This window comes from Camelina sativa, chromosome 15 (assembly GCF_030686135.1).
Source record: "Camelina sativa cultivar CO46 ecotype springtype chromosome 15, ASM3068613v1".
Taxonomy (NCBI): domain Eukaryota; kingdom Viridiplantae; phylum Streptophyta; class Magnoliopsida; order Brassicales; family Brassicaceae; genus Camelina; species Camelina sativa.
Genome location: NC_141894.1, coordinates 4087580 through 4108643, shown reverse-complemented (window position 1 = coordinate 4108643; position 21064 = coordinate 4087580). Strand labels below are relative to the sequence as shown.

At 35.8% G+C, this 21064-nt stretch overlaps 5 protein-coding genes across 8 annotated transcripts; 4 read left to right on the top strand and 1 right to left on the bottom strand.

Annotated features, from left to right (window-relative positions):
- The first annotated feature begins 2020 nt into the window (after window positions 1–2020).
- LOC104748100 (putative sugar phosphate/phosphate translocator At3g10290) lies at window positions 2021–4077 on the top strand. Its single transcript, XM_010469790.3, has 4 exons — window positions 2021–2660; window positions 3131–3234; window positions 3432–3660; window positions 3745–4077. The coding sequence occupies exons 1-4, from the start codon at window positions 2175–2177 to the stop codon at window positions 3889–3891; spliced, it is 966 nt and encodes a 321-aa protein (XP_010468092.2). The 5' UTR covers window positions 2021–2174; the 3' UTR covers window positions 3892–4077.
- Window positions 4078–4274: 197 nt separating this feature from the next.
- Window positions 4275–11421, top strand: LOC104745206 (DNA gyrase subunit B, chloroplastic). Its single transcript, XM_010466398.2, has 21 exons — window positions 4275–4562; window positions 4907–5048; window positions 5153–5233; window positions 5321–5434; window positions 5755–5811; window positions 6180–6281; window positions 6650–6800; window positions 6894–6970; window positions 7129–7239; window positions 7586–7656; window positions 7925–8066; window positions 8473–8571; window positions 8677–8805; window positions 9021–9135; window positions 9382–9449; window positions 9990–10103; window positions 10177–10293; window positions 10383–10436; window positions 10531–10636; window positions 10850–10980; window positions 11132–11421. The coding sequence occupies exons 1-21, from the start codon at window positions 4423–4425 to the stop codon at window positions 11198–11200; spliced, it is 2190 nt and encodes a 729-aa protein (XP_010464700.1). The 5' UTR covers window positions 4275–4422; the 3' UTR covers window positions 11201–11421.
- Window positions 11422–13916: 2495 nt separating this feature from the next.
- On the top strand, window positions 13917–15903 carry LOC104745205 (reticulon-like protein B8). The gene is made up of 6 exons (XM_010466397.2): window positions 13917–14216; window positions 14493–14674; window positions 14768–14948; window positions 15047–15188; window positions 15367–15436; window positions 15535–15903. The coding sequence occupies exons 2-6, from the start codon at window positions 14497–14499 to the stop codon at window positions 15702–15704; spliced, it is 741 nt and encodes a 246-aa protein (XP_010464699.1). The 5' UTR covers window positions 13917–14216; window positions 14493–14496; the 3' UTR covers window positions 15705–15903.
- A 51-nt stretch (window positions 15904–15954) lies between these two features.
- LOC104745204 (uncharacterized) lies at window positions 15955–19654 on the top strand. 4 transcript variants are annotated; one of them, XM_010466394.3, is made up of 8 exons: window positions 15955–16169; window positions 16629–16712; window positions 17162–17267; window positions 17648–17830; window positions 18305–18790; window positions 18951–19037; window positions 19143–19218; window positions 19318–19654. In XM_010466394.3, the coding sequence occupies exons 2-7, from the start codon at window positions 16665–16667 to the stop codon at window positions 19205–19207; spliced, it is 975 nt and encodes a 324-aa protein (XP_010464696.2). In that variant the 5' UTR covers window positions 15955–16169; window positions 16629–16664; the 3' UTR covers window positions 19208–19218; window positions 19318–19654. The 4 variants fall into 4 exon arrangements, with proteins under 4 accessions (XP_010464696.2, XP_010464695.2, XP_010464697.2 ...); XM_010466393.3 differs by having other exon boundaries at window positions 16078–16222; XM_010466395.3 differs by having other exon boundaries at window positions 16083–16164.
- LOC104745203 (putative F-box protein At3g10240) lies at window positions 19627–21060 on the bottom strand. Its single transcript, XM_010466391.2, has one exon. It carries the CDS (start codon window positions 20934–20936, stop codon window positions 19761–19763), a length of 1176 nt encoding a protein of 391 aa, XP_010464693.1. The 5' UTR covers window positions 20937–21060; the 3' UTR covers window positions 19627–19760.
- Between the last annotated feature and the right edge of the window lie 4 nt (window positions 21061–21064).

Genomic DNA, 21064 nt, shown 5'->3' with positions numbered 1-21064 from the left:
AAATATTAACATCATTTTTATTAACCAATGTGAAATTTAAATCACTTTTTGCAACCGATGCATATTAACATCGATTACAAAAATCGATACAAATATTTTGAATATTAACATCATTTTGAAATAGACTGATACAAATTATTTGCATCAACAAAATATAAATCATTCATTAAAATGATGCAAAAATAGAAAATAAATTATGTAATACCACACTTTTTTTGTAGTGCTTAAACTTAAAAACAAGCTTAATATTGTGAGTTTGGTTCTCTTTTATTGGGCTTATTGTTCACATTTTCATCTGCCCATTTAGAAATCAGGATTTTCTTATATTGTTTTTAGCTTTAGTTCTAAACAAATTCGCCTAATAGTTCAAGGGAGAGAGAGTGCAGTCACATACTCACATATATAGGACGACGAATCATAAGTGGACCTAAACCTAAAAGGACGACTAGCTCAGGTCAAAAACTCAGCAGTAACTTACATATATAATCTTGGAGCGCGCATAACACATTTTTATGTCTCTAGAGAAATCTCATTTTCATTTTCATGTCTCTAGAGAAACCACATAACACATTCAAACATAAAGAAGAAGAAACATACAATTGGGTTTAAGCAGGAAGAAACATATCAACAAACAACAAAAACATACTATATATAGATGCACTTAACTAGAAGAAAGAAGAGGGTTGAAATGCAAATGAAATACCAAATCTGTTGCTTCTTCTGTTATAGAAGACGTTACTATAAATCCTAATAAGACACTGAGGCCTTGAATTTTGGTATTGGAGTGCAACTGTTGGAGGACGTAGCTGGGGGAACATCACTAGCAGAGTTGTTTTAGGGTGAAGCTCCCATTCGAACCCCAACGCCGCATACATACGCAATGGACTTGAGTGACCGATCGAGCGGTATATTGGCCTCGGTGACCGTCACAACTCTAGGGTGAATCACATGGCGAGTTGAAATCACTAATTTATTTGTGTCTCTACAAAAAGAAATAATTAAAACTACAATATACATCATGATCGTTATTATTCAACCTTAAACTAATTTAGATAGTATGTAGTAGACTTACAGTGTTATCTGAGCTGACATGTTACGTACAATAGCAATGACACCAATATTCCACTTATTAAGCATGCGTCGTCGGTTAATGTCAACAACACCCATGGAAGTGAAAATGAAACCATATATAGATGTCTCCTAGGAGTCTCAAAGTACCAGTGAACTGAGTTGTAGGGCTGGATTTGCACATAACCCTTGCACCTAATTCACCATACTTGAGCTTATACAAGATCCCAATCTGCAGAATAAGCAAGCAAAAAAAAATCTTGATTTGTGTATATATGTACAAGAAGGAAAGTTAATTATGTATCCATTTACACGAACCTTGTGATTGAAAGAAGTAGATTTGTTAGAGCAAGAGTAGTTAGTTATATAAATTGCTGAAAACACTCGGATGTCCATTGTAGTTTGGTTTCAGGCCAGGAATGTATTTGGCATTATTAATGGCGTTACTGATCTCATCCCTTTCAAAGTAGGCACCAAATACTGCAAGACAAGTCTGAATCACGCACGGAGAGATATCACCAAAAAAAAAAAAAGAGATATATATATATATAAGTATAACCGAATTCTTGAAAATAAACTAAAAAGTTATATAAAAAGTGTATAAAAAATAGTCTTGAAAAAGAATAATTATACATTTTGGACAAATTTTTATTTGGTCAAGAACCGAATTCTTACCTAACCTTTTTTTTTTTTCTTACCTAATCTGAAAAATGGAATAAACAGTACACTAGAATTTAAGTTCTTGACCGCTAAATTTTGTTACAACAAAAAATAAAACACTTCAGTATCACAATAACTAATATTTATACAAGAAATAATAATTTTCAAAAGTCCAACAAAAAAATTAGCCAATTCAAATTATATTCCCCAAATATAGTTTCCAATTTAATAACAATGCATTAATCACTTCTTTTTTTTTTTATTTTATTGGTCAATCGCATTAACTACGTTTACCAAACAAACCAAACAACAATTACATACACTAATTTTTTTTCTTTCCATATCTGAGAGCTTTTCTTCTTTGTCGTCCCATCATATCCCATGCTAATTTCTCTCTTTCTTCTCCCACCAAAAAAGCTCTCTCGATCTCATCGACGACAAAAAAGATGAACAAGAAGAACCCAGATCAGAAATCAGATATGTCTTCTTCTTCTCAGAAGAAACAAACCCTCTTCATATCATCATTAATCATCCTCTGGTACACCTCCAACATCGGTGTTCTTCTCCTCAACAAGTTCCTCCTCTCCAATTACGGTTTCAAATTCCCTATTTTTCTCACAATGTGTCACATGTCCGCTTGCGCTATCCTCAGCTACGTCTCCATCGTTTTCCTCAAACTCGTCCCTCTTCAATACCTCAAATCTCGTTCTCAGTTCCTCAAGGTTGCGACTCTTAGCATTGTCTTCTGTGCCTCCGTTGTCGGTGGCAATATCTCTCTTCGTTACCTCCCTGTCTCGTTTAATCAAGCCGTTGGTGCTACGACGCCGTTTTTTACTGCGCTCTTTGCCTATATTATGACCTTTAAGAGAGAAGCTTGGGTCACCTATGGTGCTCTCGTCCCTGTTGTTACCGGTGTCGTTATCGCTAGTGGGGTATGTCTTCTTTTTCTTACAATTCTCGTAATGGAAATGTTTATTTTGGTTCTGTAGTCATTGTTTTATGATGTTCTACAGATTTTGACAAAAATGTGTTCTTTATCTAGCGATTGTGATGTCTGATTTGTTTGTTAGCTTAGAGCATTATAGATAGATGATTGCTTTGTTTCATGATTGATTACAAGAATGTGATTACATTGAGTTATACAATTCAATTGTCACGTGCAAGCACAATGTTGAGTCCTGTGTTATATAAAGCTTCATCCTTTAATGGTTTGGAGTCCTGTGTTATATAAAGCTTTAGACTTTCTTCTTGTAACTATTGCCTTTTTTACTATCAACATTGTTCTGTGAATTATTTGATATCTTGCAATGCGTTTATTATCGAACGTTTGGTTCATTGATTCTGGGATTACTGTATTGTCTTTATGAATGATCCTGATCTGAGTCTGTCTTTGTGGTCACAGGGTGAACCGGGTTTTCACTGGTTTGGATTCATTATGTGCATTAGTGCTACTGCTGCAAGAGCTTTTAAATCTGTTCTTCAAGGCATCTTACTTTCTTCAGAGGGGTAAGTCTGTTAATAAGATCATTTGCTCTGCTTTTGCAATGTATTTACTCAATAAATCGCAAAAACTCTTATACATATGTTCGATATTGTAGAAGATTTTGCAACCAGTTGAAATAACCAAAGTAGGAAGCTTTAGAGCCTACTTAATCAGTACTGATCATCTTAGAGTTTTAACATATCTTTAAGTTTTCTTGCAGAGAAAAGTTGAATTCGATGAATTTGATGCTGTACATGTCCCCAATAGCTGTCATTGCTCTTCTGCCCGTCACAATTGTTATGGAACCGGATGTGATGAGTGTGACACTATCGCTCGGAAAACAACATAAGTACATGTGGTTACTTCTCCTGGTTAACTCTGTGATGGCTTATTCTGCCAACTTGTTAAACTTTCTGGTAACCAAGCACACAAGCGCACTTACCCTCCAGGTAACAAACTGAAATAGTATTTGAACTTCTACAAAACTAGAGCTGTGCCTAATTGGATCAATCATGTGTATGTTAATGTTTCAGGTCCTTGGAAATGCTAAAGGAGCGGTTGCAGTTGTGATATCGATCCTGCTTTTCCGAAACCCGGTTACAGTGATGGGAATCGGTGGGTACAGTATAACCGTTCTCGGTGTTGTTGCTTATGGAGAGACTAAACGCAGGTTTAGATGAAGCAGCTCAGAGACTGAGATGTTCTCTTACTCATTTTTGTATCTAACCTATAGACATATATATTACATATACATAGGTAACTGTATCACACAATTTGTTAGATTCTATGACTTATGTTTTTTTGATCTGGTTATGATGATATGCCATTGTTGCGTTGCAACTTGCAACAAGACTCTTTCTCTGTCACTTTGTGTTCACTTCACTAGTTGAAAAGAACCAAAAAGGATCAAACTCTCAGTATGATTTCGATCTCTACCAAAATATCAAATACATACAAAATTCAGATAAAGATATTTTGCTGCAAATCATAATCAGAATTCAAAAGTATATTGAATTGACTCTTTTTCTAACTCAACTACAAGAAGATGTAGCAAAATGTTCTTGAACAAACAAAAAAAGAAAAAGAAAAAATTAAAGCTTTGGGCCGGGTCCGGGTCGGGTGGGTTCGAGTAACCCGGCCCGAGATGAAGACCCGTAAAACTGGTTTGAAGCAGAAGAAAACATCTCCTTGCTGTCACCATCACTGTTCTCATGGCTCTTGTTCAGAGACCACACTCTTATCTTCACCGTTATTTTCGTCTCATGGCTTCTCGTCCTCGTCTCTTCTCTCATTCTCTGTATCCTTCACTTCACCGTCACTCCTCATCTCTCACTTCTTCTTCAACACCCAGGTTTGAGTTCCCTGTCCTCTTTTTCACTTTTTCCGTTTTTGATTTCCGGGTAAAATTGGCGGTTTAATGAACATAAGCACCACATAAAAACTTGCTTTAGATGCTAAAAATCACGCCTTTTACGCGATTCCTGAAAGTTTCAAAGCCCTCGAAGTGAAAGTCAATTGCTTTCTTCAGCTCCTTCCAAAAAGTTTTGCGTAATTTGGTCAATTTCAGGACTTTAGTTCACTGAGTGTTACATTTAGCTATGGTTTCTCAGAAAGTCGTATTCTTGTGTATGTAGGCTTTCTCGATTCTAGTTGATTAGTGAAGATTGTATAACTACTATTCACATTTGGTTTCAGGATAAAGTTTCAGTTAGTCAATGTTTTTAGTCAAAGACTTGTACAAAGAAATGCAGTCTCACCTAAGAGTTTTATGTCATCGACCATGGAGTCTCCCCAAGAGAGCTCTACCTCTAAGGATTATAGTTCCGAGCACATCCAAGTAAAGATTGGTTTCATTTTCAGATGAACTGCTGTGTTTATTCCTACTATGAATCTTTTAGTTTCACCTTTTTATTGTATCTTAAACTCTCTATGGTGCATTAGGTGTTGGAAGGCTTAGACCCTGTCAGAAAAAGACCTGGAATGTATATTGGTAGCACCGGATCTCGTGGTTTGCACCATCTGGTAAATGCCTTATTCTCTGAACTTTTCTTGGTCGTGATTGGCTCATATCAACTGGTTATATCCTTCTCATTACATGTTGTTTCTTAGGTTTATGAAATTCTTGACAACGCAATTGACGAGGCCCAAGCTGGTTTTGCGTCAAAGATCGATGTTGTTTTACACTCAGATGATTCAGTTAGCATATCAGACAACGGACGTGGGGTATGTGATTTCTTCCACTTACTCATCCTCACATATACAGTATTTATAACTTGAAACATGGGTATAGTTTTTTTATGCTGGGATGCCAGAGAAAGGTTAAGTGGCACCCAATGGCATTCTGTAATTATGTATAGGAGCTAATTTTGGTATTCTGATTTCTGAGCTGTATTTTGCAAAGCTTCCTGTTTTACATCTACTTTACATTGAGAGTAAACAGTATATGTTCATGCCATAATTTATTCATTTACGGTTGTTTATTTCTCATATAGTTTTTTTTCATTCCAGAAGTCAAATCTGTTTTATAAACGCTTTTTTTGCAGATACCTACAGATTTGCATCCTGCAACGAGAAAATCTGCTTTGGAGACTGTCCTTACGGTACTACTGCTCGGCAGAAATTTGTTTTCTCTCTCGCTCATACTTATAAATGAATTTAGATCACTCTGAGATTTAACGGTTAACTGGGAACAGCATAAACATATACTCTTTGGTAATTCATACCTCGTGTTAACTTATTTTCCAATCTAGTATATTAGAGACCTAGTAAATGATAAATACTTTTAACCCTACCGCAAGCAGGCTTCTTAACAAAGATATTCACAAGAGATGGAAATTTATCCTTAACTTACCCATTCCTATGTATGGAGCTGTCTATGTTTTTCTTAAAGCAGAATCACTCGTATTTTTGTTTTATTATCCTTATTTATGTTCAAGCAGTTAATCAGTAGTGCTTTTTATTTGTGCAGGTCTTACATGCAGGGGGTAAGTTTGGTGGCAAGAGCAGTGGGTACAGCGTGTCTGGTGGATTACATGGTGTAGGTTTATCGGTTGTGAATGCTTTGTCAGAGGTGTGTTCTAACCGTTAGTACATCGATTCATTTTCCATTCTGCTAAATTGAAAATCCTCTCTGTCACAGTGGCCCTGTGCCCATTTTTGATTGGTTTGTAAACATTTGTATGATAATTAGATCCTGCGCGTTAGATTTTATATGAAGTTTTTGCTAGGTTATTGCAAATCCTTTATTGTGTGTGAAAGGTCATCTAATGTCCAAACCTGATATTATGTTAGAAAGATCTTGGAATGGTTCCTTACTGAATACTGGGGCTATCAATTTCGGATACTTCTACCATAAGACACTCTTATATTTGGCAAGCCATCAAGAGACTATTAGGATAATATGCATACCACTAATCAAGGAGCTCCCACTATTCACAGGCATTGGAGGTTATTGTTCGCAGAGATGGGATGGAGTTTCAGCAGAAGTATTCTCGTGGAAAGCCCATAACAACTCTTACACGTCATGTCCTCCCACCAGAGTCAAGGGAGACTCAAGGGACATGCATCCGGTTTTGGCCTGACAAAGAAGGTTTTGCCTGTATTCCGTACTTATCTATTGTACCCTCCCAAAGATAAGGACTTGATGACTAACTTATCTTTTCTGCAACAAACTGATTTTCAGTATTCACAACTGCAATTCAATTTGACCATAACACTATTTCTGGTCGAATTAGGGAGCTTGCTTTTCTAAATCCAAAGGTATAGGCAGCCATGATAATCTAATTAAAATGTATATATATGATTTGTGTGTTTCATGTTCATGAAGCATCTTAACCTGATCGTTTATCAGTTCTTATTTAGCAGACTATTGTTCTACTGTTCCATTTTCATAATCTGGAGGTCCATATTGAATGCAGGTTACAATTTCTCTAAAAAAGGAGGATGATGATCCAGAAAGGGACTTGTATAGTGAATACTTCTATGCTGGAGGGTTAACTGAATATGTTAGCTGGCTAAATACTGATAAGGTGAAGCTTGTACTGTGGATCCCTTGTTATTATAGTGATAACGTATAAAGTCTCATATATATATGCCAATTAATGATGCGAGACTTAAAATTGTGGCAATTTTAATGTAAATGGGCTTTGTGAAACATAATGCAATGAGGATGGTACCAATACTTATCTTTCTCAGCTTACTTGGTGGTAAGATATGGTGACCTGTTCTTTATTCTTTAGGGCTCTAGTTAGCATGAGTATGAGACCTGTGTCGACTTACCTATTAAGTTAGCTCTTATGCATTTAGATCGCTGGTATTAGGTCATCCTTATTACTCGTCCTCCTAAAAAGATTAATTTATAGCTCTTTTGTTCAGAAACCGCTTCATGATGTGCTGGGTTTCCGGAAAGAGATCAATGGCGCCACCGTTGACATTGCACTTCAGTGGTATTTTACTCTTTCTTCTATATACGTCTTCTAATATCTGCTTATATGATGAACAGATTATAATATGGTTGCATTTACCGTAAAACCACATAATTGAAAATTTAGGCTGAATGGTTTACACTATCTATATTGGATGGAAAAATGTTGTTGTACTGTATGCAGAGTTGATGATTGTATATACTGCCGTTCTTCTGGACGAGAATGCCTTTATCATGGTAGCTATCCAAAATTAAGATGATCTAAATATATAATCTCGTTATTGTACCAGGTGTTCAGATGCTTATTCCGACACGATGCTGGGATACGCGAATAGTATTCGGACCGTTGATGGTGGGACACATATAGAAGGTGTGAAGGCTTCACTAACAAGAACTCTAAACTCCCTTGCAAAAAAGTTAAAGGTTATCAAGGTGTGATACCATCTACCAACTGCGTTTTTCCAACTTTTTATATTTCCACTCTTAGAGGTTTAGAGCCTTTTTTTTCTTCCCTCCTTTTTCATGAAAACTGCAAATGCTAATTGCTGTTAGTTGGTCATTATTATGGTTGAAAGAGTCTTCTGAGTGATGTAAGTCAAGGATTATATTTTTTGTTCTTCTCCATGGACTGAGACTAAATTTGAATACTTGTACACCTGCACTTAGTAGACATGCTTTAGTGCGCTACGGTCCATGAAAAATGTACTTAACATGATTGAACTGTGTTATATGCCAGCTATAGAGGTTGCTTTTGCTTACATTTAAGCATTTATTTTGACCAGTTCTGACAAGGTTCCTAACTTTTTGTGTAACTTATTGTTGTTGGTTGTGTATTCAGGAAAAGGATATTAGCTTAAGTGGGGAACATGTTAGGGAGGGATTGACCTGCATTGTCTCAGTCAAGATTCCTAATCCTGAGTTTGAAGGTCAAACAAAGGTACTTAAGAGCATAATGATATGTGTTTGCCCAAACAATCTCTGGTCAGCAGGCTCTAAATTTTCTTGGATTTTGTTGCTCATATTAAATTTTTGTGTCACAAAGACTAGACTAGGAAATCCGGAGGTGAGAAAAATTGTTGACCAATCAGTCCAGGAGTACCTCACGGAGTTCTTGGAATTGCATCCGGATGTCCTTGAAAGCATTATTTCCAAATCCTTGAATGCGTACAAGGTGCGTCGATGATATACCTGCTCATACTTACACACCTTCACGTACACAAATGCCACTCAAACACTCAAATATGTGTTTTATCCTTTGAGGATTCTTTTTCTGATATCTGTGATTAGTGTATTCTCTGATTGCGAATATGTCTCCTTCAGTGTGTCTAGTTACAAATTTCAACCAAATGACCATTAATTTTCCTTGTTGACTCCTTTTCTTTTTAGGCTGCTCTGGCTGCTAAGAGGGCTAGGGAATTGGTGAGATCAAAAAGCGTTTTGAAGTCATCTTCACTTCCTGGAAAACTTGCAGATTGCTCATCCACAGATCCTGCAGAATCTGGTATGCCTCAGCCAGTATGAAAGTGCCTTTTCTTAGGAAATCAGAACATGAGTTCAGTCTGATGAATTTAAAGTATGACTTATATGACAATACGACGTACAAAATGGGAAAATTTGATCCTCTTAGACCCAAAGTGAAAAGAAACAAGAGGCTGTCGTTATATATATACTGGTGGTTTATAGCTTTTAACACTAGTAAGCTGTGAATTTTAGTCACTTTATTGACATTTATTTCCTATGCTACCAGAGATTTTCATTGTTGAAGGAGATTCTGCTGGTGGCAGCGCGAAACAGGGTCGTGACAGGCGTTTCCAGGTAAGATATTCTACTTAGTGTATCACTAAACAAGAATCCAGGATGAGGTAGAAATAAATTTTTCGTTTTGTAGCTATATATAGCATCCAAGCAAATAATATGCATTCTGCAAGGTGCCATACCTGATGCTTGAGATATTGAATATTCTTTCCATGTCTAAGTTGAGCCGTTGCAGCTTTCATTGGTAAAAAAACATGAAAAGTTTATTGCTAATAAAGTTCTGGTGGGCTTCTTTTTAGTGCGAAACACTAAGAGTCTAAGAGTCTACTCTTTACCATCAAAATTGAATAATTGGGTCTCTGAGTAGTATCAACATTCTTTGGTGTCAGTAATATGAGAGTAAGATGCAATCCAAACTATAGTTGAATAAGGCTGATTTGGGATAGTGTGTCGCTTGCGAATTTGGTGAATCACTTATAGGTCGCATCATATGAGTTGTGCCACTATCTTTTTGATGAAAGCTAAAGCATATAGGAGTGCGGAAATAGTGGGTTCTACATCTATTTTTTAGTCTGTAACACTGTATTTCGATCTGTGCAGGCGATTCTTCCTTTGAGAGGTAAAATTTTGAATATTGAGAGAAAGGATGAAGCAGCCATGTATAAGAACGAAGAAATTCAAAATCTAATTCTTGGCCTTGGTCTTGGAGTCAAGGTAATATATCCTTTTTCATATCTTTTATGTTGGAATGTTCGGAAAAGTCAGTTTGACGGAAAACCTATTTCAGGGAGAAGATTTTAACAAGGAGAATCTACGTTACCATAAAATTATCATACTAACAGATGCAGATGTTGATGGTGCACATATCCGGACTCTTCTGTTGACCTTTTTCTTCAGATATCAGGTATTGATTTCATTGGATAAGACATTTGTTAAAGTAGCCTCAGATTGCTGATTGACTTGTGTGAAATTAATGAAATGTAATTTCTACAGAGAGCCTTGTTTGACGCGGGTTGCATATATGTTGGTGTTCCACCTCTTTTCAAGGTAAGCTCTTATCATTTATTATCTTTTGCAGTTTTGTGCTTCAGATTTACCTTTAAGTTTTGCTAAAAGCGAGTCTCTCTTCGAAAACGATCAGGTTGAAAGGGGGAAACAGGCGCACTATTGCTACGATGATGCAGCTCTTAAAAAAATCACTGCATCGTTCCCTGGAAACGCATCCTACAACATTCAGAGGTTCAAAGGTAATGGCAGAGAGAAACCTTGTTTTGTGGTCTTATGGGTTCTCACATCATGAATGTGTTCTTTGGAAAGGATAAATAACTGTGAGAAGTTAGTTTTATAGTAGTTGTTATAGGTTAGCTATTAAGATACTCTTGAGTGTGTGCATAATGAAATCTAGATTAGTCACATCAATTGTATTATTCTGTAATGTTCCTTTCTTTCTGCATCTGCAGGTTTGGGTGAGATGATGCCTGCGCAGTTATGGGAAACAACAATGAATCCAGATACGAGGATATTGAAGCAACTAGTTATTGAGGACGCAGCAGAAACGAATATGGTCTTCTCATCACTTATGGGTGCTCGGGTAAGCCAATGAATTATCAGTCTCAGACTCGTACTAAAAAACAATGAAAATGACAAAACTCGTGCTAAAAAACAATGAAAATGACAAAACTCGTGCTGCAATGTTGTGTTGCAATGTTGTGTTGCAATGTTGTGTTCTGTGTCTGTTTCAGGTCGATGTACGGAAGGAGCTCATCAAAAGCGCAGCGACAAGGATGAATCTGGAAAATCTCGACATATAAACACAGCTTATTTGCTTCAGCTAGATACAAACAACAAGAAAGAGACAAGTTTGGTAAAGTGCAAAAGTGCCAAGGGAGCTTTAAGAGTCATTATATCAAAGATTAAAATCATATGCTCGCTGGCCAATAGGAATTTGTTCAGCCTCTGGCCTATTATAGGATAAAGACAAAAACAATTGTTAGGATTTGCATTCAATAGTCAAAATTTAGCACTTCACAAAGCACTTGGTGAACCGTTTCTTTCTTTCTATCTCTTGGAATTATATACTATATATCTCTAGAGACGAGAGAAATTTGCATCCAATAAGGTACTTTGCCAACTTCAACTTTGCATTGCTGAAACTGAAAGTCATGCATGGCATTGGCCGCCATCAATAAAATAACAACTCGAAAAGTAAAAATCTAGTACTCGTCTTTGTAAAGTATTTGAGATGTACAGTATTGGGTTTTTGCCTTTTACTTTATCTTTGACGTGTAAGTATTTATTCCTCGTAAATTTCCTTAAGAAAAACATCTCATACCATTTATGTCGCATTAAAAACTTTGACTTTTACCGTGTTTTGTATACTAGATTAGGATCCGTCCGATGTGCGGGTTTAGAGTTTTTTAAATAAAATTAAATTTAATAATGAATATAAAACAAATAATTTTTAGTAAGTAAAAACTATCTATAAAAATAAATTGATACATTGAGTTGTCCAATGTGATTTTGGTGTAAATGGTACGATTATGTGGTTGACTATTAATCATGTTTTCTTTGAATGCCCTCGCTCGTGTGAAGTTTGAGATTTATCTCCGACTCTGGTCTCATCAGAGGGTTTTCCATATGAGTGAGTGTACTCGAATTTGGATTTTGTTTTCTGGAAGGTTGCCTCTCAACAGGGTGATTTTGATCAACTTCTTCAGTTATCATAGAATTTATGGGCAATCTGGAAGGCCATAACTAAAAAAAAAAATACAAATTTAGAGATCGAGACGAATGATATAATTGCTCAGGCTTTGGGAAGTTAGTCTGGGAAGAGGCGCTCTCTTTTACGGCGGTTATGTCATCTCCATCTCCGTTGTCAGATTAATGGTTTTTGGAAAGCAACCAATGTGCATTCAGGATTGGACTGGTGGTATTGTGTTGGTGAGGAGCGAACCTTGTTATTGGAGGCTAAGTGTCTAAGACGGAGCCCTCCCCCTACATTCGGAGTTAGAAGCGTTGTTGTCGGTCATGGAGCGGATACGTGCTGCAGGGATCGCTTGTCAACATTTCGAGACTGATTGTATGAGTTACTCACTATTGTGCAGTCTCTGAAGATTGGTCGTCCTTCTCCAACCTGCTCGATGAGTTTAACTTGCTGGAGTCCTTCCCACTATTCTATATCTCTTGGATCCTTTGTGCGTCAAATACGAAGACAGATTGTCTTGCCCGTGTTTCGCGTTATCTTATCTCTGAAGTTTTTTTTGTAAACTTCTTCTCTCCAGCTTGGACAACTAACCGAGGAAATTCTTTTTAATTTATTGTTTGGTTGAAAAAAAAAATAAAGAGATACACTTTTAGTTAAAGAAAATAGTTGTACATATGTTCAAAGTTAAACTTTTAGTTAATTTATTGTTAAATTTAACAAAGAATATATATTTAATTATTTTCATAAGTAAAAACAATGTATAAAAGTAAAGAGATAAACTTGTGGTTATAGAAAATAGTTTTTTTTTTTGTTTTCTGTAATACACTAATGTATATCCATTTACAAACTACTATATACATTACCACTAAAAATGTATTTGTACACATAAATATATTCTACTGTTAGAATATACTCTTTAGTCTTTACTACTACCAACAAATTATCTTTATGAACACATTAAATAACCTATTATATTTTTATAGTTAAAAAATGCATACATTAATATTACATACTCATATCTTATATATTACAATAACAGTTTTTTTGAATAAATTATTTGATTGGTGAAAAAAATATGAGACGATCTTTTTTTTTCTTTTACTTCAACCAATCTTTTTCTTAGAAACAGTAATTAATTGTATATTTTCACAATCATTTTTTATCTTATATAAAAAGTAATCAATTTTCTTGTAAAATTAGCAACTTAAAATTAAAATAAATAAAATATATTTTAAGTTCAAATTTTATTTATATATATAATTTCCTTATACTGATCTTTTTAAAATTTTAAAGCTGTTTAAATTTTATAATTTTCTTATAATTGCCTTTTTAATATTTTAAAAACTTTTAATAGTTTTGTTTTACATTTGGAAGTTTACAAAGGTTTTGTTTCTTTAAAAGATTTTAAATAAACTTAGGTTTTCTTTTCTATATTTTACTTTTATATACAACATTTTTATGGTAGGTTTTGAATTTTAATATTTTTTTATTTTTAAAATTTTAATAAATTTATAATTGACATGTGTCAACATCTGAATAATATAATTGACACGTGTTATGATCTTGTTAATTAGTAATTTTGTCATCAAGATTTATATAATAAAATTTCGTAAAATACTGAATCCCTTGAGTAAACTCGACCATCATCAAAAACCTCGATACTGTATATATAGATACAAAAATCAGAAGCTCTAGAAATCCCTTAAGCTGATTCATAATCAAATTATCCCAATGGATGGGAAGAAGTTAAAACTAAGGATTACAAGAAAGATAACAAGGTAGTAATAATATTTTTGTCATCGTTTTTTCTTCTTATTTTCCCCGTGATCAAATTGAAAAATGATTGCTTTGTGTATTGAGGAGAGTCCCTAATTTTTGTCATGAGCTGCACGTGGGAAGACCACAAGTCCTATCTACAACACTAGACTCCAAAATTTGCCCACAACGTTACGAAACTATTCAATTCTCAATAATAATTCCACACAACCAATCCCATCGTTTGCTTTTCACTTTCATCTTTCATCTTCATCTTTGAGAATCTTAAGAAAAAGGGCAACTTTTTTTGTGTGAGATTCATATAGAACAAGAAACAAGCTTTTCTTCTTCTTCTCCAATTCCTCCAGGTTTACTCTTTACTCATCTTCATCTTTTATCTCGTTTTTGTTCTTCAATTCTGGTTAAGATCTAAGTTTCTTTTCATATCATTGTAATTATCACCCACCAACTGGTTAACCAAATTTTGATTACTTTGAAGGGGTTTTGGGTTTAGGGTGTGAAGAAATTATCAAAAGATTCGATTTTTAATTACTAATTGTTATATGAAGTCAACTTTGGGTCTGCTTGAGTTTCGAACAAATTAAGGATTTTTATATACTCAGATTTTTCGATTGTGGTTTCAGAATCATGCCTGAGAAGAACATTGTAGAGGACGTTATTGACGATTTGGTGGATAACTTCACTGAGAGAGTTCACAAGACCAAACATACTTCTTTCTTCGAACAAGAAGATTCCGTCAGTTCTCAATTCAACCGTTTGTTTGGTCGCCAGGAGCCTATCCATCGTGTCTTAGGCGGTGGCAAATGTAAGCATTCTTATACAAATTGTGATATTTGTTTTTTTTTTTGGTTTTGTTGTTGTGATTTGAGTCTTGAGGGAGAGAGATGTTTTCTTTCAGCTGCTGATGTGTTGTTATGGAGGAACAAGAAGATCTCTGCAAGTTTTTTGATGGGAGCTACTGCAATTTGGGTGCTTTTCGAATGGATCAATTTCCATTTCCTGTCTCTCGTTTGCTATGCACTCTTGCTTGGTATGATTGCTCAATTCGTTTGGTGTAACGCCTCAGGGTTCCTAAACCGGTATTTTTTTGGTTTCTGAAGCTTTGTTGTTACTATATTCTTGGTTCCATGTGATTGCAATCTAACATAATAATGTCCTTTCATGTCTCAAAAAACAGCTCACAGTCTAGAGTGCCTCGCCTGGTTCTTCCAAAGGATTTCTTTGCTGAAGTCGGTGTGGCCATTGGAACAGAAGTAAACCGTGGTTTGTTGTTTCTTCAAGACTTGGCTTGTAAAGGGAATTTGAAACAGTTCCTCGTGGTGCGTACTGTAGTTTTAGCGTTTTCTTGTTTCATAACAAGAAGAGAATCATTCCATCTTTACTTTATCTTCTTGGAGATGCATAATGTTGATCTGCATAATGTATCATTAAGCACATTTGGTTTATCTGTTCTAAGATAATATGTTCATACAACTTCAATCAATCTATATTATGCAGGCTGTAATCGGACTATGGGTAGCGGCAATGGTCGGGAGCTGCTGCAATTTCCTAACAGTTTTGTATATCGGTGAGTAGTTAGTTAGTTCTTCTTACTGGTGTGCCTCCTCTTTTTAAGATTGGAAGTTGAGTTTACAAGACCTTTTTTTTGTTGTTGTGGGTGAAAAGGGTTCGTTGGGGCACACACAATGCCGGTTCTGTATGAGAGATACGAAGACGAAGTCGATGGTTTTATGGATTCACTGATCATGAAGTTTCATAGTCATTACAAGAAGCTAGATTCTGGTTTACTCAGTAGATTCCCAAGTGGGAAGTTCGGGTTAAAGAAGCGTGACTAAATTCCCAATCAAAAGCCTTCTTATTATTCCCCCCCCCCCCCCCCCCCCCCCTTCTTTATTGTTTGGGATTAAAGGCTTGCTAAATGAATGTTTTGAGAATATTCATTCATTCATGTAGATTTGTGTATTGAAACTTTAGTACTTGTTTAAGAATAAGTTGATGTCTCAGACGAAAATAAAAGAACCATCAGTTTTATAAGACTTTTAGCATTTCTATCGTTGACTAAGGTAAAAAAGATTGAGAGAGGGGCAACAAGAAGATCAGATAACTCTCTTATTGTTTGGGATCCACCATTGTTTAAGTATTATACACGTGTAAGCTTCCTGAGCTTCGAAGCAAAAATGTTAAATTATATACTAAAAGAATATAAATATATTAAAAATAAAGAAGTAAATCAAAGAAAAAATGGAAAAAAGGAGTAAAGAAATGATCCACCACGATCGATCAACAAAGTGAGAGGTTAGGTTCGTTCATCTCTCTCTTTTCTCCCGAATCTTCTTCTCTGATTAAAAAAAAGGTGCTCTCTCTCTCTCTCTCTCTATCTTCTCGTCTTCAATTATTGTTTTTGCATATCCCAAATTTTTGTTCTTTTGATCGTTTTTATGTTTTTTTTTTTTTTAGTATGATTTGATCCGGTTGTTGTATTTGAAGAAGAAATCGAATCCAAGTGTTGGGATTTAGATTTGGGGTTTTCTCATTTTGTTTAGCTTCTTATTTGTGAATCCAAGTTTGGCTGATTCATTTCGTATTTGTGCTTCTCTGTTTTTGGTTTTGGTTTCGATCGATAAAGTTTTGATTTTTATCTTCATGCCTCTGGGGGTAAATTTGCGATTTTTTTTGTTTTTTTGTTTGTTCTGTTGGTTTTTATGGTTTGTATCCCTCTTCAGTACTTATTCTTATAGAGACTGCTTTCTTCCTGACAGGAACAAGGTCTGTCTGGTTTACAAAAAGTCTCTGAGATGTCAAGTGGAACAGTGAGAAGGGTTTCACGTCAAGATATACAACTGGTAATACTAAAGATGAAGGGTCTTGTTAAGTTATTTGTAGTTGTGAACCGCAATCTCAATTGTTTTGAAAGTTTTTGCCTTTAGTTAATAGGTCAAAACTGTAGTTAGATCCGTTTCTTCCTTAAGAACCTTCATATAGATTGCATATCCAGATGGTTTATGCTGCGAACCTTCATATTGTTGAATCTCCCCATAGCTATGGAGAGAGAGCCATTTTTTTTCTTTGCTACCCTCTCAAATACTTTTGGTGAGAACCCTTTGCCATATGTTTGATAGCCATGAATAGCTTGAAAGCTATTAATTAATTAGTGATGCACCTTTAGTGAATGCCTTTGCTTTCATTGTGTGAATCTGCTAAAAATGAAATTGAATTCTTCCTCTTCCAACTGGCATGTCATACCTTTAAGGTCAATAAAGCTTACTTTTGGCCTGTTGTTATGCTGTTTCAGGTGCAAAACCTTATAGAACGATGCCTCCAACTTTACATGAATCAGAAAGAAGTTGTGGATACTTTACTGGAGCAGGCTAAAATCGAGCCTGGGTTCACAGAACTAGGTAGGCATTGAAGTACTCTGTTTTTTTCTCATAAATTAGCATCTGACTGTGTAATCCTTGTTCATTGATGTTTATTCGCCAGTTCAGGACATCCGTAGCCAAAATCATGTGTGAAAGTTTTTGTTGTTGCTTAAAACTGAGATTTTATGTATTTGTTTGGTCTACGAGTCACCTAGTAGGTCTTATTGGTCAGAACCGAGTTAGGAAGTGCTTAGAGATAAGAGCTCCTAAAAGCTGACAACAATATTGCATAACAATAGATCATGAAGTATGAGAGAAAATGTGTTGTAATGAGTAACGATGATAAAGATGGAGATTGTCCCTCTACTGCAGGGTTGACCAAAAATTTATGCTAGGATGGTTTTCTTTTTGGTTTACAGTTTGGCAGAAGCTTGAAGAAGAGAATCGGGAGTTTTTCAAGGCTTACTATCTTAGGCTAATGGTTAAACACCAGATAATGGAATTCAATAAGTTGCTTGAGGAGCAGGTTCACCACATGCGTCAGATTCATCCAACTGGGGTTGCTTCCATCCAAAATACAAATGGTTCTCATCTTCAATCAAGTAAGATTCGTTTGGAGTGAGATGGATTTTGATTATTGCATTTTAGGGGTCTCTTTATTACTTGCATAATTATGCTATGAATTATTGGTCAATTGTTGTAGAAAACAGTCCTCATATGCCTTGTCTTGTTGTCTGGCTTCCACTTTCTGCCTTAGTTCCACTCTAGGTGATTTCTTTGTAGAAGTACATCTTCAAACTCTTTATGAACTTGCTTCTAAGATGAAATTTAAACTCAGTAATTGGTAGTTACGTCTCTTAGAATGGATGAAGATATGTCTGTCAGGAACACGTCTTACCTCACTCTTCCTTCCATGACATTTTAGATTAGTCATTCTTTCAAGTCACAGCTAACAACTGATGAATATTATTTCCTCTCTCTCTCTTCACTGTGATTACTTATTTTGTTATACTGTGGTTGAAATTGGAGGGAGGTTATGAGTATCAAATAGCTTACCTATGTAATTTTCTTAACAGTGAATCAGAAACAATTACGCTATCCCTCTGAGCACACTGATCAATCTTTGAAGTCTGGTAGTGCACATCATCCTATGGCTCCTAGTCTGTCTAATGCGTTCCTCAATGGCTCTTCAACACTCAATACAAATGTGCCCTCTTCTATAAACATATCAACCCATGCTAGGAGAGTTGATGCTTCTCCAAATATGCTCTCATCGCACACCACAAACATGCCTATGATGCAAGGAATGAATGGCGGAATGATCAAGTCTGAGACTGCCTTTACAAACCCTGCTTCATACATGTATGGTGGTGAACGGAATGCCCTCGAAGGACATCCCACAGTTGGAGATGCTTCACTTCCTAATTTCAGTAACGAGTCAAACAACCAACCCCTTAGTGATCCGCTTCTTGATGCAGAAGCTTCTACTTTTGGGTTCTTAGGCCAAATCCCTCGGAACTTCAGCCTCTCTGATTTGACAGCTGATTTTTCCCAGAGCTCAGGTCTTTCTCCATCTCATATACTCCTTTCTTTCTCTTTGTTCTTACATTAGCATGCATATAGAAGCAAGTAGTTATTAGTGGTTTTCTATAGTACAAGAGCCAGCGAACAGCTACTAGGATTTTTTCTTTTTGTAACCATAAGTTTTCATGTTGATTTCAGATATTCTGGAGAGCTACGATAGATCACCCTTCCTTGTACCGAATGCTGAAAACTTTCTGGACTCCCGTGAAAGGGGAGAATATCAAGGTGAGAGAATATCAAAACACAATACACTACTCGCTGGTTTAGAGAAAGTAGAAGTACTGAGGCAAAAAGAAAAAAAGTAATAATTGTAACTGTGTGTGTTTGCAGGAGACAACAAGAGATTGGATACCATATCTGAAGGTTTCAGTTACGAAAACATCGGGAGCGAGTAGTTAGGTAACAGGTAAGAACAATGCTCATTTGCCTCAATCTCAGGAAGTGCTTTTTGAATGTGCAGATCTAACATCAGCATCATCATCTTTGGTTTCTGAAAACTATGCAGGTTTTGCTTTATAAGTTTACTCATAACGTAGGACACGTTTGTGTACAAAAGATTTAGCTTGTGATGTTTGTCCTTGCAAAGACTATTTGGTGGTGGGTGTATAAAAAGGGCTTTCCATTAACATTTTTACTACTCTAGACTTAAGTTTTAGTAATAAGAGTAAGAAGATCAAGTAGTATTCAGTGTGTGATTTTGTCTCTTTTCTCTTGTGTGTTAGTTAACTTTTTACTTGTTACAATTGTTAATGTTTATTTTTTTTAAACAAGTGTTTTGGATATTGTTGTGAAGGCCAAGGATAAATTCAAAATAAGGAACCAGAAATTATATTTTGCATGAATTAAGTATCATTGCATGAATTAAGGAACCAAAAAAATTCCTAAACTTGCATGAATTAAGTATCATTGCTAAAGAGAAAAATAGAAGAAACAAAACAAAGACAATTGTTACAAAGAGATTTGACTCTCAATGTGATTGGGGAAAACATGGAGCGTATAGCCATGGACATTACTGAGCACAGATTGGTCGTCAGTGATTCCTTTAAGCTCGAATCTTCTAAAGCTGTTTCTCACCGGGTCACAAAATAAAATATAAGACGGTTTATGAAACATTTGTTCTACATAAATAAACTCACCAGCACTAGTGAAACCTTTTAGTAGGAAATAGCAGCGCAAACTCTTATCAAAGTGATAACGAGGTGCAAGGAAGTCTTTACTCGACCACTTCTGTTTCTCTGCGTCTTCCAAAATCCACAATCTGAAACCCTTCTTCATGTTTGGTTTTCTATCAACACAAGCTAACCTCCCTTCATAAGGGATAAGTTCCTTGTGAACATCAGATTGTGGTAACAGTATCCTATCGAATATTTCAGATTTAACATCAAAGCTCATTAGAACCCAAACATCCATATGATAAACAAAGGCTAGATAATATACAACACCCTTGATGCATCGGCCAGAAGTATAATAGTTAGAACGATGGGAATAGTTAGTTTTGACCGCTCTCCATGATTTTTGAGCTGATCCCAATGTAAACACCCGACAGTCATCACAACTCTTTGAAAAAGGGATGCACATTACTTTGTGTTTACCTTCCACTGGATCGTATCCTAGAAAGATTGTTATATCCTTCCAGCCCGTATTTAATTTGGGTAAAGTTAACAACCGTCTCGTACTAGGGTTCCAAACAATAGGCGTTGCTGATTCTTGAAAGCAGATCAAACCCTGGACAGATTCCGTAGGGCGGAAGTAATCGAAATTTATTGGGAATTTCAGTTCCATATGATAACGATCAATAAGCTCAGAAGAAGAGTAAGACTTGTTCCAAGTATCAAACGTCTGATGATGCTGCGGAATGGAGGAAACGAACAACTTGTCATTAGCTTTGAAGCAGAGTAGAAGCCGTGGGGACCGAGTTTTGAACAAGCTGATGAAATATGGATCGGTGGTGATTGATGACCATGGCTTGGACACGCAACGAAACCTCACAACAGATTTCTCAGGAAGCCTTAAGAGTATCTCTGAGGTTACATCTAGAGGAATTGACGAACCTGATTTGGATTGCTTCCCTCTTCTTCTTCTTTTGTGGACTTTTCTCCTCTTCTTCTCTTCTTGTTGCTCCATCAAAAAACCCTAGTTTTTTTCTTTTTTTTTTCTTTTTTCTTTTTAGATTTTCGAAAACAAAGAGATCCGGCTATGTTATAATGAATCTAATGTAATAACGTCTTTAAACAAGACCAAAATAAATAAAT